We start from the raw sequence: 20,525 nt of genomic DNA, 5'->3' as shown, positions 1-20,525 counted from the left end.
TATATGTATACATATAAGCAACAATTCATAATTACCTAAGAATATAAAATTACCTTAGAAAATAAAATTATATAACACATTATTATATAGTTCTGCGTCTACCCCCTACTGTGGCCCTGGATACACAGGAAGGGGTCCCTCCCCTAACCCCTTACCATCCTAGAAATTTTTAAATAGACTGATTGAAAACAAACACCATCTTAGTGAATTATATACCCACCATTCCTGGGGGGAGGGGGACATCAGTATAGAGCCCCCCCACATACACACATGGCAACCAGTCCTTTATCCCTCCCTTGTTCTTCCCCCTTTGCTATAAAAAGGCCTCTGAAGTCACCCTACTCATCAATAATACCCAAAGATTCCTTTATACAAAATATACAAAACACCAACAATTTTTCAAGAACTTTTTAATAAACATTTTGAAAACAAATACCACTTCAATGAATCGCAGACCTGTCATTTGTGTGTGAGGGGGAGAGCCCCATCATCCCAAGGTGGTAATCAGTCTCTTATCCCTCCCTCCCTTTGTCCAGGCCCATTTTGCTCAGTCCTCTAGGTCTTCTGAGAGAACAAAGTCCCAGATCTTGAGGGCCTGTGATGGTCAGTACTTAGTGGGGTCGCAGCCTTCCAAAGGGATGAGGTTCCAAGATGGTACTTGTAAGCTTGCATCGGTTTCCAGGAGCTTGAGACTGTGTTGACGACAATAATTCTGGTGAGAGTGAAGTCTCTTCTTGATTCTGCTTTGAAATGAGAAGAGTGGTAATTGAAAGGGGGAGGGGTGAAACAAACCTTCTGACTCCCCGTGTGGAGAGTCAAATCTTCAGAGAGAGGTGCAGCCAGGGTGAGAAGGTGAAAGATGGTGTTTCCACTTCCTGGGAGCGGTGGGAGGCTCTGGCCTGGCTGATCACTCCATGGGCTCAGCGGGAGGCTGCTGAGCTGGAGGAGCTGCTGGAATTGCTGGAGCTAGTGGAGCTGAAAGAGCTGCTGGAGCTGCTGGATGTGGTAGAGGTGGCAGGCGATGCTGGGCAGCATGCTCCCTCTCCACCTCGCTCAGGGACTGGGCTTCTGCCCTCCGCCTCCTGGTGGCCCTCACTAGACAATTCTGAAGCGTTGGGTAAAGGCCCTGGCAGCCCTCTATTCCGAGTCGCACGCCTTCTGCCCAGCAATCGATGCTGCGACCCTCTCCACTGCCCAAAATGCCCGTGACTTCGTTGCGCACTGGCATAAGTGCTACGGTAAGGCCAGCGGCGGTATGCTGCTCTTCGTATAAAATAGGATCTAGGAGCCAGATGGGATCGAAACCCCAGGGGAGGCTCAAGCCGCAGGCCACCACGATGTCGTACATCTCGATGCCAGCGTCCGCCAGGGCCAAGCCTGCTGCCGTAACCCCAGCGGCCAAAGCTGAACCTCCGTCTTGGAGAAGCAAGGCCGACACTTCTACCTGGGCTCGGGGGTAGCGCTGCAGCTGAACTGCTGGCCCAAGGGCCTCCTGAAGAGCCAGGCTCAGCTCCTTCTCCTCGCTGCTGCCCGACGGGGGTCTCCGGCGGCCCGGACTTGAGAAAGGAGCCCTTCGGAAGTCGCATATTAGCCGGCCTTGAAGCCCAATCGAGGGCTCTCCTCCCTCAGTTTGGCGTGGGCCCCACACAGATACCAGGACCTTGGTGTCCCCTGACTCCAAGTAGGCAGAGCCACAGGCCTGGCTCAGGAGGCCGGCACTCACGTACACAGGCCTCTGGCGCAGGGGGTCTCGATTAGGGTTGTAGGACCGAGCCCGGACCTCTTCCACCTGCCCCGGAGGCGCATAAAGGGCAGGGAGGTGCGACTCCTCCGGGCCCCTAATGCGTCTGTGGTCTCCAGGCATAGCTGCCTAGCAATGCCTTCTTCCGTTGATGCGCACGTCACATCCCCCTCCCATCACCACACTGTGACGTGGTGTGGACGTAAGGACGCCTCCTCGAGCCCCACCCAACGTTCTCAACCTTCTGCATGGTAACGCGCCCTTCCCCCACGCCCCTGAGGCATCTTGTAACTATGGCGGAATAGAACACAAGCACAGCAAGGGGTCCTCAGAGGGTTTGGGTGTGGAATCCCATATCTAGAGTGGGAACTCAGAACCCCTCAATTTCCACAGAAAAATAATAATAATGAAAGCTGAATGACCCATGTTTCTAGACCTCTGTAAGTAAGATTTGTGAAGCACTTGACACATATTACCTCCCCGAAAAGCCCTACATCAATCCTGTGAAGCAGATGCTACTGACATATCAAGAAACTGAGGCCCAAGTAGGTTATACAACTTCATAGGAATACAAATTTCAAGCTGAATGAAACCTCAAAGGCCAACTTGTCCTGCTCCCTAATTTCACAGACCAGGAGCCTGAACGCCAAGAAAAAGAAGGGCCTTTCTGAAAGCGGTCTTAAAGGGACTTAATCCAACCATCTTTCCACCATCTTGTTTGCCAAATCAAAGTGTAGTTGTGTTCACTGATGGAACTCCTGTTCTCAGTGATCAGTAGAGAAGAGGCCAACTTTCAGATTCTCATTTAGAATATTTGGGCGGGGCCAAAGGGGAGGGGTCCCTAAAACTGTACTTTTTATAGATCTACCACTGGAAGGGATTCCAGGACCATTTGGTCCAAGTCTTTCATTTTCCTTCTGAGCAAAATGAAGCCAAGGAAGGTGAAAACTAATCACACAGTCAGGAAGCTGGGTTTTGAACCTACATCCACAGATGGCAAATCCAACATGATTTCCGCTGAATCACAAGCCTTCAAAAGCATTTTATTAAATACCTATTACATTTGCCAGGGAATACCTTAAGTACTAGAGCTACAAACCCAAGAGTCAAAATTGTTCCTGTCTTCAAGCCACTTACAATCTACTTAAAAGTTGATTTTGTGGGGCAGCAGGGTGGCAGAGCCAGGCCTAGAGATGGGAGGCCTTAACTTCCAATCTGGCATCAGACACTTCTTAGCTGTGTGATGCTGGACAAGTCTCTTAACCCCCATTCCTAACCTAGCCCTTACCACTCTTATACCTTGGAATCAATACACAGTATTGATTCTAAGATGGAAGGTGAAGGTTTTTATTTTTTTAAGTAGATTTGGTAGGACCTACAAGAATTTACATTTAACTGAAGGAGGCCTAGAGAATACATGGCTTTCTTTATTACATTAAATAAATTGAATTTAAATTTAAATTAAATAAATTGAATTTAATTAAATAAATACATAAAAAATAACTCAAAGCAGTAAGCAAGAGAGATCATGTAGTATAGTAAATAAAGGGGCTACATTTGGAGACAGAAGACCTGAGTTAAAATCCTGAATTTTACATGTACTGGCTATGAGAACACAGGCTAGTTATAAGCTCTCAGGGTCCCAAGCACTTCTCTTGAGACAAAAATTAGGGGAGCTGCCAATCTAAGGGAATTTTCTCATAAGAAGTTGAGTATAGCAATGAACTGAAAGAACTAAACATAAATATAGGTTCATGCAAACATATACATCCTAATAACTAGACTATAATTGATCCACAGGTTATCAGTGTTGAAAACAGTTTTCAAAATTTGATCTTTTGTCTCTACTTTCAAGGGTACAAACTGCACCAAATTCATTTCTTTCTCACTCACATACATGTACACACAGAGCTATTTAGGGGAAGAAAGGAATGTGAACATAGTTCCCCAAGTGTCCTAATTTCCCAGTTTGAAAGGCAATGCAATTTCCTACCTGCCCTTCCCTCCTTGCCTTCTGCTAATTTACACAGATTGAGCTTGGAACTAGGCAGCAAAAATGGCTCATGGGGCATCTTCTCTCTTAAAAGTTCAATCTCCCACTAAATTAACTAATTCTTCAAAACTGGTTGGTCAAAAAACAAATCATAGAAATCATTATGGACCTTATTAAAGAGAATGACAATGAGAAGACAACTTAGTAAAACCTATGGGATACAGCCAAAGCAGTAATCTTGTAAAATTTATCAACAAAATAAAGAGGTAGGAGATCAATGAACTGGGCTTTCAACTTAAAAAATTAGAAAGAGATCATATTAAAAATCCCCACATAAAAACTTAAATTGGAAATCCTAAAAATCAAAGGAGAAATTAATAAAATTGAAGCTAAAAGAACTATTGAAGTATTAAATAAGACTAGGAGCTGGTACTTTGAAAAAACAAATAAAGTACTGGTTTATTGAATAAAAAAAGAAGAAAATCAAATTAACAGTTACCAAAGATGAAAAGGGTGATGTCACCTCTAATGAAAAGGAAATTAAGGTAATTATTAAGAACTATTTTTTCCCAGTTATATAGCAATAAATATGACAATCTAGGTGAAATGGGCGAATATTTACAAAAATATAAATTGCCTTCATTAACAAAAGAGGAAATAGAATATTTAAATAATCCCATCCCAGAAACAGAAATTGAACAAGCCATCAAGGAACTTCTTAAGAAAAGTCCCCAGGGCCAGATGGATCCATAAGTGAATTCTATCAAACATTTAAAAAATAACTAATCCCAATACTGTACAAACTATTTGACAAAATAAGCAAAGAAGGAGTCTTACTAAATTCTTTTTATGACACAAATATGGCACTGATTCCAAAGTCAGGCAGATCAAAGACAGAAAGAAAACTACAGACCAGTCTCTCAAAAGAACATAGATGCAAAAATCTTAAATAAAATACTAGCAAAGAGACTACAGCAAGTTATCACAAGAATTATTCACTTTGACGAGGTAGAATTTATACCAAGAATTCAAGGATGGTTTAATATTTTAAAAATATTCACATAATTGACCATATCAATATTCAAACCAATAGGAATCACATGATTATTTCAATAGATGCAGAAAAAGACTTTAACAAAATACAACACCCATTCCTATTGAAAACATTAGAAAGTAGAGAAATAGCTGAGCCTTTCCTAAAAATAATAAACAGTATATATTTAAAACCACTGGCAAGTATCATTTGCAATGAGGACAAGTTAGAAGCCTTCCCAATAAGATCAGGAGTGAAACAAGGATACCCATTATCACCTTCATTATTTAATATTGTGCTAGAAAAGCTAGAGGTAGCAATTATAGAAGAAAAAGAAATTGAAGGGATTAAAGTAGACAATGAGGAAACTAAACTATCACTCTTTGCAGATGATATTATGGTCTACTTAAATAATCCTAGAAAATTAACTAAAAGGCTAGTGGAAATAATTAACAACTTTAGCAAGGTTGCAAGGTACAAAATAAAACTATATAAATCAACAACTCTTCTATATATTTTCAACAATATTCAGCAGCAGGAGCTGGAAAGAGAAACTCCATTTAAAATCACTCTAGACAATATAAAATATTTAGGAACCTATCTGCCAAGACAAACACAGGAGTTATATGAACACAACTACAAAACACTTTTCACACAAATAAAACTGGATTTAAATAATTGGGAAGACATTGTTTCTGAGGATGAACTAATATAATAAAAATGATAATCCTACTCAAATTAATCTACTTATTCCGTGCCAGACCTACCCAACTACCAAAAAACTTTTTTATAGAATTAGAAAAAATTATTACAAAGTTCATCTGGAAGAGCAAAAGATCAAGAATATCAAGGGAAATAATGAAAAAAAAGTGAAGGATAGGGACATAGCAGTACCAGATCTTAAACTGTACTCTAAAGCAGTGATCATCAAAACAATATGGAACTGGCTAAGAGACAAAAAGGTGGATCAATGGAATAGACTAGGAGTAAATGACTTCAGCAAGCTAGTGTTTGATAAACCCAAAGATCCCAGTTTTGAGACAAGACCTTGCTATTTGACAAAAACTGCTGGGAAAATTGGAAACCATTATGGGAAAAATTAGGTTTAGCTCAACATATTATACCCTATATCAAGGCAAATCCAAAAATAGGTAAAGGACTTAAATATAAAGAGTGAAATCATAAATGAATTAGGTGAACATAGAATAGTATACCAGTCAGATCTGTGGGAAAGGAAAGAATTTAAGACCAAGGAAGAGATAGAGAACATTTAAAAATATAAAATGAATGACTCTGATTATATCAAATTAAAAAGATTTTGTACAAACAAAACCAATACAACCAAAATAAGAAAAAAAGCAAAAAACCTGGAGAACATTTTTATAACAAAACTCTGTGACAAAGGTTTAATTTCCCAAATATATAAGGAACTAAGTCAGTACAAAAAAAATCAAGTCATTCCCCAATTGACAAATGGGGATATGAATAGGCAGTTTTCAGAAGAAGAAACAAAAATTATCAATAATCACATGAAAAAGTGTTCTAAATCTCTCCTGATTTGAGAAATGCAAATCAAAACAACTCTGATGTACGGCCTTACACCTAGTCAACTGGCCAATATGGCAGCAAAGGAAAGTAATAAATGTTGGAGGGGATGTGGCAAAAGTGGGACACTAATACACTGCTGGTGGAGTTGTGAATTGGTCCAATCATTCTGGAGGGCAATTTGGAATTATGCCCAAAGGGTTTGAAAAGAATGCCTACCCTTTGATCCAGCCATACCTTTGCTGGGTTTGTACCCCAAAAAGATAATAAGGAAAAATACTTTCACAAAAACATTTATAGCCACGCTCTTTGTGGTGGCAAACAAAATTGGAAAACGAGAGGATGCCCTTCGATTGGGGAAAGGCTGAACAAACTGTGGTATCTGTTGGTGATGGAATACTATTGTGCTGAAAGGAATAATGAAATGGAGGAATTCCATGTGAATTGGAAAGACCTCCAGGAATGGATACAGAGTAAAAGGAGCAGAACCAAGAGAACAATGTACACCGAGACTGATATACTGTGGCACAATTGAATGTAATGGACTTCTCTACTAGCAGCAATGCAATGACCCAGAACAATTCAGGGGAGTTTATGAGAAAGAACGTTATCTACATCCAGAGAAAGAACTGTGGGAGTAGAAATGCAGAAGAAAAACATATGATCGATCACATGATTTGACGGGGATATTATTAGGGTTTTGATGCTAAAAGTTCACTTGATTACAGATATAATGTAGAAATAGTTTTGAACAGTAATACATGTATAATCCAGTGGAATTGCTTGACAGCCCTGGGGGTAGGGGAGGAAGAGGGATGGGGAAAATCATAAATTATATAACCATGGAAAAATATTCTAAATAAACAACAAATAAACAAACCCCCCAAAAACCCAACAAATAAGGGAGAGAGTAAAACTCAGACTTGCAGAGAATACAGTTAGAGTTTAGTGACCCAAATCTATTTATTAGTGCCTTGAATAAATATATAAATATTTTTTTAAAACTTCAATCTCCCCAACCAATAGGGGAAGCTGATCTCCTCCAACACCCTCTGTGAATTCTCCTCATTTATTTAATTCAAAGAAAACTTAAGCTGACTTTTCAGAAACACCTTTTTTTTAATGCTATTCCTCTTCAGTTTTAGACTGGGCCATATTTAAGAATTTTCCATTCAGAAAGAATTCACAAGATTCACACCTATGTTATTCCCTATAATCACTTGGGATGGAAAAAGAAAGATGTTTACTGCTTTCATGCAAAATGACAAAGTGAATTAAAATGATTCCCAGCACAAATCTTCTGAGTTCAAAGCACATTCGTCAGTTTTAAAACTCCAAGTAATAAAAATGATGCTCAGTAATTTCATGGTATTTATGCTTCATTCAAAAGACAACAGGAGAATGTGCGAAACCTCACCTTTTCTTAATCTTCCTTATCCCTAGGTTGGCCCTGCCTGGAATTGGCTTTTCCCATCTGTTGGTGGGGAAACATGTTCAACAAATGGCGACCATTCTGAGCAATTTCCATGACGTCCTTCTTGTACGCATCATTCTTCCCTCCCCTTCAAGTTAATAATGACCATCACCCATGTTCCATTTGGGGTCCAGTTTTTCTCCTTTTCCTAGAGGCTATTTGACCAGAGGAATGGCTGGGGGTTGGGGGGAGAATAAGGATTTCAACTTGCATCCTCTGATTCCAAATCCAGCATGCCTTCCATCACACGCATTTCCATAGTCATTCACAATTCACAAAATGCTTTTCTTTTTGCAACCCAGTGAAAACAGGCAGGGAAAATATTATTGTCCCCATTCTACAGATGAGGACAACTGAGGCTCAAAAAGATCAAGGGTCTTGGCCAAGGCTAACAGACAGTGAACGCTGGTTCTGGGACTTGATCTGATTCCAGGTCTAGCACTTTTCCCACTAAACTACAACTTCATCTCTCATGTTAGTTCAGCAATTAATGAGGTTATTTGGGAAAAATCTTATTTCTTTCAAGCCTTTATTGAGTGCATATAAGACCCTGTGTTAGTACTAAAAGAAACAAAGGCACAAAAGTCCAGGTTCCTATAAATGTACAGACTAATGGGAAGCAATAGGTCTTGCACAGATTTGGATATGGTAAGCATAGAAACAAGTAGAAGGTGGTATGGGATCAGCTGGAGAAGAACTGCCTTGGCGGGGAGGAGGAGAGCGTATTCACAAAAGCCATGGAGTAGGAGATGGAAGCTGAACAATTCCAGGCATCTCACCCCTCCAAAAAAGCACAGAAAATCAAATCAACATTTTTAAAATGAGAATTCCAGAGTCAGCTTCTTCCCCAGCGATCGATGAAAATGTGAATTTCCTCAATGGAAATATCCTCCTCGTGGCCAGGGAAACGGGGGCTTGAACATGGGAGCTCAGGGGCTCTTCTCTGTCCCTTATTTCTTTGCCAGTGTGGCATCGAAGGAGATTAATCAATAAAAATGTACTCTTTAGCGATGAGCCTCAAAGGATGAGGAGATGGTGAGGGTGAACGGGGGGGGGGGGTTGTGAGGAGGGGAGGGAGAGAGGGGGAAAGTTTTCACCACATAAATAATGCAAGTAATGCTCAAAGCAAGACTTCCTCCATAACACCTTATGAAGTTTTCTGGGGCGTACCACAGAGCCCTTGAATTCTTGCCCAATGCTATTCCAATCCCCCAAAGCAAACAAAATGACACAAAAGATAAAGGAATGGAAAGAAATCAAAGGCCAGTTGCTTTCCAAAACGTGTTACTGACACAGAAATAAGTCTGAGGAAAAAGCGCCGTTTAAGTTCTGACATGGACACAAATCTTACAGGATTCAGCCAGGATGACAAGGCACGGAGAGCTTGCAATTCTCACTGGGAGAATGAGTGCCCATATTGATGAGTTCATACAATCACTGACGTACGAGTACAGTGTGTCCCAAAAGTCTTAGTACAGTTTAAGCCTTAATAGCTTAAAACTACACAAAGACTTTTGGGGCACCCTGTATGTGGATCCCAGGAGCGTCGATGTAGAGCTGGAAGGCGACCTCACAGTCCATCTAGACCAACTCCCTCATTTTACAGAGGAGGAAACTGAGGCTCAGGAAGTGAAGTGACTTGCCCAAGGTCACACATAGGATAAGAGACTCATATATACAGAGTTGGAAGGCAACCTCACAGTTCATTTAATCCAGCCCCCTCATTTTACAGAGGAGGAAACTGAAGTCCAGAAGGTGAAGTGACTTGTCCAAGGTCCCACAAAGAATCCCAGATCTAAAGTTAGAAGGGAGCTCAGAGGCCATCTAACCTCATTTTACTGATGAGCAAACAGAATTCCAGTGAGGGCAAGGGAATTGCCTAATTACACATGGGAAGAAGGAGAACCGGAAAGGACTTTTGTGGTCATCTAATCTGACTCTCTATTTTAGATGAGGAAACTGAGGCCCAGGGATTGGATGCAACTTAGCCAATGTCACGCTTGTCATGGGCTCATGATCCTTGGCAGTTGTCTAACCTAACCCTCATTACTTCTCAGCTGAAGACACAATCTCATTGAGTAGAAGTGACTTGCTCAAGGCCACACATAGTTTAAAAGGATATTATACCTAAGGCATGAAAGAACTTCAAAGACCATCTATTCCACCTCATTCATTTCAAAAAGGAGGAAACTGAGGCCTAGATAGGTTAAGGAGCTTGACTAAGGTGAGAACGGCAATAAACAGTACTGAGTCAACTTTGAGCTAAAAACTTGGAACAAGGCAAATTCCTGACTCATGTGACCCTTCAAATCCTTCCCCCTGGGGCAGAGGCTTTATAAAACCCAACTGAGTTACCAGCCAAAGACTAATTTCTAGCATAGCCAGGATTTTGCCAAAGTGAAAGAGAATTTGTTCACAATCGATGCCTCCATAGGCCTCCCTGCTTCATTGATTCAGCTGAGTCAGGTGCAGGAAGAGGTGACTAAACCATCCTAACTGCCTGCCACTTGGGCTTTGATGGACCAGATGTGGCCCACTGACATGGAACCAACTGCATAAAGGGCTTTGTAAACCTTAAAGGAGCTCTGTATAAATGATGTCTGTGATTATTAATATGTAATTAAGTGTAAGATGTCAGAGTGGGAAAGGAGAATTGAGTTCGTCTAACCTAATTCTCCCAGTTTACAAAGAGAAACCAAGGCCCAAATTAGGGAAATCATACTTCTAAGACCATTCAGATAGTGCCAAGGAGGAACAGAGACTGGAAACCAGATCTCGGATTCAGAGACCTGGAGCTCTCAGCAGTCAATTTGGTTCAGTGAGTATTTAAGCCAGTATGATGTGCAGGACACTCAGCTAGGTCCTCAACAAAAAATAAAACCTCCTCGGTCCTCAGGGAGTTTAAATTCTACTGGGGAAAAGGAAAAACTATCAATCCAGCTATCTATCTCCTCCCCCTTCTCTCTTTCTCTCTTCCTCTCTCTCTCTCTCCTCTCATATTTCTCTCTCTCATTTATCAATGTCTTATCTATTGATCTCTCTATCATCTATCTGTGTGTTTGTGTGTGTGTGTGTGTGTGTGTGTGTGTGTGTGTGTGTGTGTGTGTGTCTGTATAAAGTAAATAAAATATTTCAGAAAAGCACTAAGGAACACCGGAGGGAAGAAAAGATACGGATCAAAAATGCCTCTTCTATAAGAAGCAATTGAATTTAACACTGAAGAGAGCTAGAGATTCTGAGACTTGGATATGAGAAAGGAAAGCATTCTAAGCATGGGGAACAGCTTGTGCAAAAGCATGGAGGTGGTAGATGGAATGTTGTAAACAGAAAACAGTAAATAGGCCAGTTTAATTGCAATACCAAGTACATGAAGAGGAGTAATGTGAAAATGACTTGAAAGAACAAATTAGATTTAGATTGTAAAGGGCTCTAGATACCAGATGAGGGAGGTATTTTATTTTATTCTCAAGGAAAAAGGGAGCCACTGAGGTTTCTGGAGAATAGTTAAATCTGTACTTAAAAAATATCACTTTGACAGTTATGTGGAAGATGGAATGGAGAGGAGAAATAATGAAGACAATGAGACAAATGAAGAGGCTCCTGCAATAGTCCCAGCGAGAGGTGATCAGGCATAAACTAGAGTCATGGCCAGGTGATCAGAGGGAAGTGGGAGGTTGCAAAATATTCATTCCCTCCTATAACACATTGTCTTAGAGAAATGCCTTGAACACTGAAAGTGACTTGCCCAGGGTCACACAATTAATGTGTATTGGACCAAATTACAAATTTCCTTTTAAAAATCATTATATTTGCAGAGGAGAGAACAAAGCTTTGGAATGAGAAGTTAGGTATGAAATCACACTTTGGAATACAAAGAAGCAAAAGTCCCAGGATCCTCTAGCTTTTCTTCATGAATAATCTTCCCAAAGATGTCACATCTGGTCATTATTCACACAGTGCCCCAGACATGGTCCGCACCTGCCAGCTAGTACATTATCGAGAAAATAAGCTACTGCCCCATGTAATTTATCCTCAAAGAGTGGGACAATTAAATCAGCCCACATGTTCCCTCTTGGCTGTGTGTCAGCTCCCCAGCATCTTGAAATGTCATCCTTGCGGCTTCTCGGCCCAAATGGCCCACCTGTTTAAGACAGTCATAGAGAAGCAGAATGGGATTGTAGAAAGAACACCGGATTGGAGAGGGAGAGGAAGAGGACCTGGGCTAGAGCCCAAGCCCTGTTATTGACTATTTGGGTGACCATAAGCCAGTTGCTTAACCTCACTGGGCTTCCTAGTTTACTTGCAATAAGGGTAGGGGAGAAGGATGAGAGAGATAAGCTCTATGGTCCTTCCTCACCCACAATCCTGTCATCCTCTGAGCCTAGTGAAGAAAGGTAAACCCAACTTCCTCTCAATGTGGATACTGAGCAGGCCAAACTTACACTGGCTAGAAGACATCTCTGGTCATGTAGCCTTCTATCTCTAAATCCTACGGTCTCTCTCTCTGAGCCTCTGTCAATAGAGGAGATGGGATTCAAAGATATCTTCTGCCACTTCTAGTTCTAAATCATAGGAGACTTCTCAGAACCTCAGTTTCCTCATCTGTCAAAAGAGGGATCTGACACATGTAAAACCCAGTGGAATTGTGGGTCTGCTACAGGAAGGGGGAGGGGGAGGGGAGGGAAAGAACATGATTCTTGTAACCTAGGAAAAATGTTCTAAATAGACTAAATAAATTTTTTTAAAAAGAGGGATGTCAGCTCAGTGAGTTATAAGGCCCTTCTGGCTCTACTATCCTCTAACTCAGGTTTGGGGAGCCCCTAAGGCAATGTGTGCATAGCCCCAGCGGATAGCTTGGGGAGTGGAGAACATGTGGCCCTGTGAAAAATCAGTCTGGCTATTTTTTCTTCCTATGGGAATTTGCATGGTAACTACCATTTATTTCCTACTTTATACTGAACAGAGGGTAGGGGAAGAGAAGGTTCAGTGAATGCAAATCCCTGCACTAGGGAGGAGACTCCCAGGCTCACCTCAAGCTTCAGCTCCCACAAAAGGCTGCTCCTATGTTTCCCAGTGATTAGAGCTCCCCTCTCTGCCCCTCACCTTGACTGAAATCAAGTTGCATTGTGGGTCACGGGATCATTGATTTAGACTTGGAAGGTACTGAGAGAAGAAATAGAATCTCTGAACCTCACTTTATGGATGCAGAAACTCAAAGCTGGAAAAGAAAAGGGAAGGGTCTAGTGCAAAGGATGCAGGCAGACAAGGATCTCTAATGTCACGTCCAGAGCTCTTTTTACAATGACATTTTGTCTTTTGTCTGAATTTTGTATCAGTTTGGCTGTGCTCCAGTAGAACATAAGCCCCTTGAGGGCCCAGACTGTTGTTCTTGCCTCTGAATCCCTGGCACCTAAGATGGCATCCAGTACATATTAAAGGCTTTCCCAAAAGCTTTTTGAGTTGATTGATTACTATAGAATATCAGAGGGTAATAAATCCCATGAGCCAAAGGCCCAGATTCCTGAAGTCTTTGAAAGGAGGAAGTGGGCTTCCAAAAGGCTGGTGACCCCACGACAACCACCCTAGTAGCAATGGAATTCACCAACTTCTCCTTGCCTGTTACAGAGTACATTTTGTACCAGGCTCATGCCTGCTGCTTCTGTACAAGTTCACAGCAGGCAAAATGTGTTAGGTTAAGTCAAGCCTAACCGAAATGCCACCTAAGACAGATGTGCTCCTGCAAACAACATATTGTGCACGGTGATCAACTCTAATTCCCAACATGCAATGGGGCTGAGCTGTAGATGTTGCTATGTTAATGAAGCAGTCCTTTCAAATGTGGCTAGATAAAGGACTATGGGAAAGAGTGTGGAATTTGGCACCTGAGTTCAAATCATGACTGCGCTATCTTTGTGACCTATGCCAAATCATTTTAATTCTCTAGGTGTCAGTTTCCTAAACCTCAAAATACTAGAGTGGGATTCAGTGGACTTTATCATCCCCCCTTATTCAACCTCTATGAGCATGCCAGTCAATGAATGAATCCCTATTGTACCCGATCACTGTGCTAAGAGTACAAACTCCTGGATCTGAATCCTTGACACAAATCACACACAACTTGGTCTCCAAAAGAAACCAGGGCCTGGGACCCAGTAGCTGTTCAAGCAGAAAGAACAACAACTTATTAGATTAGGGCATCTGTTTCTGACAGCTGGCTCTGTTTCCTAGTGGGCAGTGTTGCTTTGTTCCTCTGGGCCTCAGTTTTTTTCACAGAAAATGGGATGATATTCACATGGGCTACTTCAAAGGGGGTTGGCTGAGGAGAACACTTGATAGATTAAAAAAAGAATCCACTTCTATAGGTCTAGAAGGAGCTGGGAAGAAAGCCCTGGGAATCAAAGAGAGGGGCCAAGGAATGGCAACAGGACCACTTAGACAAGGCCAACCAGAAGCTTGTTAGACTCAGGAATCTTCAGCACGAGTAGGGTAAAAGGGCTAGGCCAGAGAACTGGCCCTAGGAGAAGGACCAAGGGCAAGTCAAACCACCTTCCAAAGCCTCAGTTTTCTAATGTGTAAAATGGGAATCCAGTCCAATTCAATTCAACAAGTATTTATCAATTGCCTACCACATGCCACTGCACAATGGGGCAGGCAGTTGATAAACATTTATTGAGTACCTACTATGTGCCAGGCACAATGCTAAGCATTTGGGATACGATAATTAGAAAACAGATCTTGCTCTCAAGGAGCTCACAATCTGATGGGAGAGACAACATGCAAACATTCATGTACAAACAAGTTATATACATATGAGATAAATAGGAAATAATCCACATGGGGAAGGCACTCACAATAAGGGGGATCTAGAAAGGCTTCCTATACAAAGTCGGATTTGAATTCAGATTTGAAGCAAGTCAAGGAAGTCAAGCGACAAAGGTGAGGAGGGAGAACATTCCATGCACGGAGGATAGCCAGTGAAAATGGCCACAATCTGGATGTAGAGTGACTTGCTCGAGGAGCGGCCAGGAGGCCGGTGCCACTCAGTCACAAGGTATGTAACTGGGGATATAATGATCCCATTACCAGGCCCACAGAGCCCTTGGGAAATGAGTGCTTTGACAGCTTTGGAAACGAGGGCCCAGAATTCAAACATCGGGGCTTTGGAGAAATGCACGCCAAGGGTCATTTGGGGTTGGGGTTTGATTTTTCCCAGTACATGAATCTCCACTGGACTGTGGCAGGGTCATGGTAGTGTTCAACCTATCCCTCTCCTCTGCCCAGGTAGGAATGTTCTCACTGGAGGTAATGCAGTTCAGTGGTCTCAGTCTATGCTTTTTTTCCTTGAGGTACAAAGAGCACAAAGTATTTCTCATTTGGCAGCTTCTCCATTAAATACTGTGTTTCTTGGGGACAGAATGAAATAGGCCAGTGAAGTTCAGCCAATTTGTCTTTTGATACCTTTTTATTGGCTCGTTAATGATGAATTCATTTTACCATTCAGCCCCAGAACCTAATTCACAATGGCTCTTAATGTAAATGAGGCTTTGTCCCCTCTCATCCCCTATTCTGAACCATCATAAATCAGGGCTGGCTGTCTGGAGCAGACAGCCCAGGCTGAGGCCAACTCCAGAGGCCAAGGATCCAGTGCAGAAAACGACAATGATGATGGAGGAGCAGACAAAGAAAAGAGTGCAGAAAGGAAGAACAGAAGAGAAGAAGGAAGAAGAGAGAAGTAGAAGGGAAAGGGAAAATGAAGAAGAGGAAGAGGAAGGAAGGAATGGAGGAGGACAAGGAGGAGAAAAGGAAGAAGGGGAGGAAGGAGACGAAACCAAGGCAGAGGGCAAGAGGAAGCAGAAGAAGGGAAGAAAAGGAGGAATGACCATGGAGAAGAAAGTAGACTCATAGGAGAGAAGAAGAGAGAGAAGGAAAGAAAAAATAAAAGGAAGAAGAAAGGAGTGAGAAAAAAGATGAAGAAGAGAAAAAGAAAGGGGGGGGGGAAGAGGTAGTAACAGTTTTCCAGGAGCAACCAGCTGGGATGATGAAAAGGACAGTGGGTAGAGTCTGAAAATCTGGACTGGAGCCCCACTCCTCTTTGTACCACTTAGCACAGAGGGCCCTTTACAGTAAAGTGTTTTGTCAACCTTGGAAAACGCTGGAAAAAGGTGAGTCAATCAGTTAACAGGCAAATATTTATTGACTGTGCTAGGATACAAAAACACTGTGCCTGCCCTCAAGGAGCTCACATTCTAATTGAAGGGGGAAGAGAAACTACATGCAAACAAGTAGGTACATACTAGATATACACAATATCAGTGAAAGGAAATCTCAGAGGGAAGGGATGGGAAGGAGGGGTTATGGAGTGGAGAGGGAATGAAAAAGGAGGCCCCAATTCCCTGTTCCCATTATCTCCTTTTAGTTCTTTATTGCCAATCAGCTCCTGCTAGTAGCTAATGGTTAGTGCACTGAGGCAACAAGAGCAGTGACCAGCAGCTGGCAGCCCTGAGCCCAGGCTGCAGGCAGAGAGGATCAAAGGTGAGGTCTATAAATAATATGCTGCTGCCCTTCCCAACACTGGTTCGCACCTGGTAGCTAGCCAGCAGACCCTCTCTGGTCTTTAGGAAGTACTCTTCCCTTTGAGAGATTTTGGTCAATAGCCTCTACTTGGGGTAGACATGTCCCTGAAAGGAACACCTATGGAGAATGGTCAGGTTGTTCCTAAGCAGTATTTGTTGCCTTGTCCTACTTCTTATCTACGTGAGAGTTCTGTGTCTTGGCCAAGCCTTACAACCTGTCTGCCAGCCCAGCTGCAGACATTTGTCTAGTCCTTGGGGACAAGGATCTAAGTTATGTTTGCCCTTTATCTTCCTAGGCCTCAGTTTCCTCTTCTGTAAAATGACAGGGTTGGTCTCGATGCCTTCTAGAATCCTTTTCAGCTCTCAAACTATGAACTCCTGACTTCTCCATCTTCTTCTTTTACACTTATTGTAACCATCACCAATTTAGGGCACTTCTCAAACTTTTCCCACCTATATCTCCTACTAAGCTCTACATCTCCAATAAATCCTTCTCCCATAATGGTTTATCCAACCTCTTTTTGAAAGTCTCCAAGGAGTGGCTCACCAGCCCAGGCAGGATGGCCTAATGCTGGCTTTGGATCCCAGTGCATCACATACCATTCCACCTCCTCTTTGTATTGGGGGAAATTCAGAGAAACAGAGCCGTCCACCTACCCTTTCCCCCCAAGCTCCAAATACACTTTTGCCAAAAATGCTCCACAAAACCCTCTCTCCTACCCGCAAAGTCACCTTCCATTGGGCGTTCTAGTAAAAAACCAGCCCCAAGGTTGATTAAACCAAATGCAGAAAGACTAACATACAAAAACCTACCTTTTATTTCATTCATTTGCACTAAATGTCCTCCATTAACTGATATGCAGTTCGAATCCTGTCATTATCTTCAGCATATAATTAATCTAGTTTCAAATGACTATTTTTTCAAATAAATAGATAGGGCAGGTTCTAAGCTTTTGTCCTCACAGTGACATTTTCATGATGTTCCTTTTCTGCTCAGAGAATCACATTAATCACGCCCCGTGAATACGCTCTTGGTGGGTATCTGGGGTCAGAATCATCAGGGCCCTGCCTTGGAGTTCTGAGCTGATCCATATTGAGCTGGACGGGTCCTCAGATAAGATGCTCCCTCGCTCGCTCCCTCGCTCTCGTGTCTGCTTCCAAAGCCAGACAGATGTTATGCTAATTTCATCATGCAAATATGCCTGTTTTCATATGGTTCTCTTTGTCCTAAAAGGCAGGTGATGGCTTAACTGTACAATGTTCCCACCACGGTAATCCCATTTAAAGCTTAAGATCCTGTTTTCACCTGGATCTCGGAGATACTGCTCTGAATATGGAGTGGACTGGTGAGGGAAAGGTGAAGGAAAGGGCATCTCCCCCATCTCAGGTAGACTTGACTTGAGAATGAGGAGGCCAGAGAGAGTTAGGGGACAAATACTGGCCAGAGCCAGGGGAATACATATTCTTGACTCAGCTCTGCACCTTGGTAGTGTGGGACAAAGGCCAATGGACTTCACCTCTCTGTCTCCTCATCTGTAAACCCTTCATTGTATAATTTGGAGAAAGGGACTAGCAAGTCACCCCACCCTTCTCATCTTACATCATTTTACAGATGAGGAAACTGAGGCCACCAAGGAGACTATCTTAGCCAAGATCAGACAGAGAGCAGGGCAGCAGAGTCCCAAGTTAATCACAGGGCCTCAGGCACCAAATTTAGGGATATGTCCATTGTGGCATGTTGCTTCAGGCAAGAGAGCAAGTGATTTGTACCCCATCTAGGTTTTCAGGAGGAAAGAGAAAAGACAGACCCCAACAAGGAGGGATGAAGGCTGGCACCTAGAGCCACTGTCTGGCCAATTGACCGTAGACAAAGCATTCCTCCTCACTTCTAGTTCGAAATATTTTTATCTCAAAAACAAGAAGTTTAAATGTGACTAATTTTTTTAAACTCTCACCTTCTATCTTAGAATCAATACTATATATTGGTTCCAAGGCAGAAGAGTGGTAAGGGCTAGGCAACAGAGGTTAAGAGACTTACTCAGGGTCACACAACTAGGAAGAGTCTGAGGCCAGATTTGAACTCAGGATCTCCCATCTCTAGGCCTGGCTCTCCATCCATTGAGCTACCCAGCTGCCCCCTAAATATGGCTGATTTTTAAGTTTCCACCTGGCTCCAGTATTCTATTCCTCTGTCTCAGAAAAAAAAATGCCAGGTGAACAAGATTTTTTTCCACTGAGAATGCTTCCACTATCCTGAAGAAGGCCAACACTAACCTGAAAATCCACACTGGATATTATTCTGGCTCAAATGGTGATGAATGGAGAAGGTTCTCTGTCATTGACTGCCTGTGTGAGCTTGGACAACTCATATCATGTCTTTGGGCCTTCAGTTGCCCCATCTGTGAGTGAGGAAATTAGACTAGATAGGCTCTGAGGACCTTCCAGCTCTACAGCTACACTCCCATGACAATGAAAGTATGTTAAACTTATGGTGAAGGTCCTTTGTTGGGAGAAAAGTGACTCATCAAGCCTTAAAGAACTAGAAAAATGGGGGTGGCCAGGCCTAGAGATTGGAGATCCTGAGTTCCAATCTGGCTTCAGACACTTCCCAGCTGTGTGACCCTGGACAAGTCACTTGACCCCCATTGCCTAGCCCTTACCATTCTTCTACCTTGGAACCAATACATAGTATTGATTCTAAGATGGAAGGTGAGGGTTTTTTTAAAAAGAACTAGAAAAAAATTGGTTACAATAATAAGATAATCTGGACTCTTCTTAAAATCAACACAGCTCCCTTGTACAGAAGACAAGTTGCAGGTATGGAGAATGAGTGACAAAGGACTATGATTTGAAATTAAAATAAATCAGTATGGGGAAAATAAAAAAGCAAGTCCAATTCAGAGCACACACTTGAGTTGGGAGACCTTATTCAGGAGGTATAGGAGAATGGGCTAGTCATAGTTTCTCTGGGTGTCCTCCTCTGCAAATGAGGGTGGCGAAAAAATGGAGGTGTGCTTGCCTCCGGTTCTTGGCAGAGCTTTATTCATTAAATGTGTGCAGACCCACTCATTCTCTCAACAGAAAATAGGGCAGTTGGCTGGCAAGAGTAAATGATGGCCAAGTTATAGCCCAGGTGAACTTCTGGGAGGATTTGGACAAGGTTTACACAGGGAGCCCATCAATCTGTATCACTTTGGAGAACATAAACATTAACAACCCCACGGATCTGGACCACTTACCTTACAGAGCTGTTGAAGGAATCCATAAAGATAATGGATGAATATCAAAGCACTTTGTAAATTGTAACATGCTATATCAATGCCAGGTACCAGCATCAGTACTGTGACTATTAGAGAGGTAACAGGACAGAATACATAGAGCCAGCTGCCTCAGAGCTTAAAACACAGAGGTTCCCATCTCACCTTGGTCACATGCCAGCGGTGTGATCCTGGATAATGCTCTGAGCAACCCTCTGGGTTCTTGTGTGGCAGAGAAAGTGCTGGCCCATTTTGGCCGAGGGAGTTTCCTCATCTGGGAGTTGTCTATACCAGTAAAATTACAGATCTTGTCTACACCTTGCCCTAGAATTAGGTCTGCCACCAAAGAACCATTGAGCTTCCAGATATACAGGCTCACAGACACAGAGCTGGAAAAGACTCTAGAGGCTATTTTGACCAATTCTCTCTGATTACAAAGAAAGAAACTGAGGCCCAAGAAGGTTTTTTTCATAGGATCACAGAATTTATTTAGATTTATTTCTTTAGTGTCATTCAGAACCATAAAGAACCTCTGATGCCATACAGTGCAACCCCTTCATTTTACAAAGGAGGATACCGAGTCTTAGGGAGCTGGAGTGATTTACCCGAGATCACACAGAAGCTCCTAGCTTTAGGACTGGAAGGGACCAATCCCCTTCATTTTCAGGAAGAAAGTAAGACACAAGGAGGTGAAGCAAAGTCAAAGAGGTAGTAAGCACTAAAGGGAGACTTTGAATGCAGGTTCTCAGAAGCCGGAGCCAGAGCTCTTTCCGTTATGCCATTTCAGTGATAACAAACTGGTGCATTCTTCCTATGATGATACTACCAATAATCTCATTTTATTGCTGGTGATCACTATATTCTATATAGAAATTCAATGGCTGTCTGTTTGTGCCAATCTCCAAACAA

The 20,525-nt window shown here is 42.4% G+C and overlaps 2 protein-coding genes and 1 non-coding gene across 8 annotated transcripts in view; all 3 read right to left on the bottom strand.

The window, feature by feature from the left end:
• FGF13 (fibroblast growth factor 13) overlaps positions 1-20,525 on the bottom strand; it is a 510,824-nt gene that overhangs the window by 370,077 nt on the left and 120,222 nt on the right. The window lies entirely within an intron of this gene.
• LOC100012149 (exosome complex component MTR3-like) lies at positions 394-8,839 on the bottom strand. Its single transcript, XM_056809814.1, has one exon. It carries the CDS (start codon positions 1,862-1,864, stop codon positions 908-910), a length of 957 nt encoding a protein of 318 aa, XP_056665792.1. The 5' UTR covers positions 1,865-8,839; the 3' UTR covers positions 394-907.
• Positions 9,248-9,301, bottom strand: MIR7262I (microRNA mir-7262i). The gene has a single exon (NR_163018.1). It is a non-coding gene; the product is annotated as a microRNA mir-7262i (primary transcript).

The sequence above is a fragment of the Monodelphis domestica genome, chromosome X, assembly GCF_027887165.1.
Source record: "Monodelphis domestica isolate mMonDom1 chromosome X, mMonDom1.pri, whole genome shotgun sequence".
Classification (NCBI taxonomy): Eukaryota; Metazoa; Chordata; class Mammalia; order Didelphimorphia; family Didelphidae; genus Monodelphis; species Monodelphis domestica.
The sequence above is the reverse complement of the archived record's forward strand: the minus strand, read 5'-3'. Positions and strand labels throughout refer to the sequence as shown.

Excerpts from the sequence above, each read along its gene's own strand:
- LOC100012149 (XM_056809814.1), bottom strand. The coding sequence starts at position 1,864 with ATGCCTGGAGACCACAGACGCATTAGGGGCCCGGAGGAGTCGCACCTC.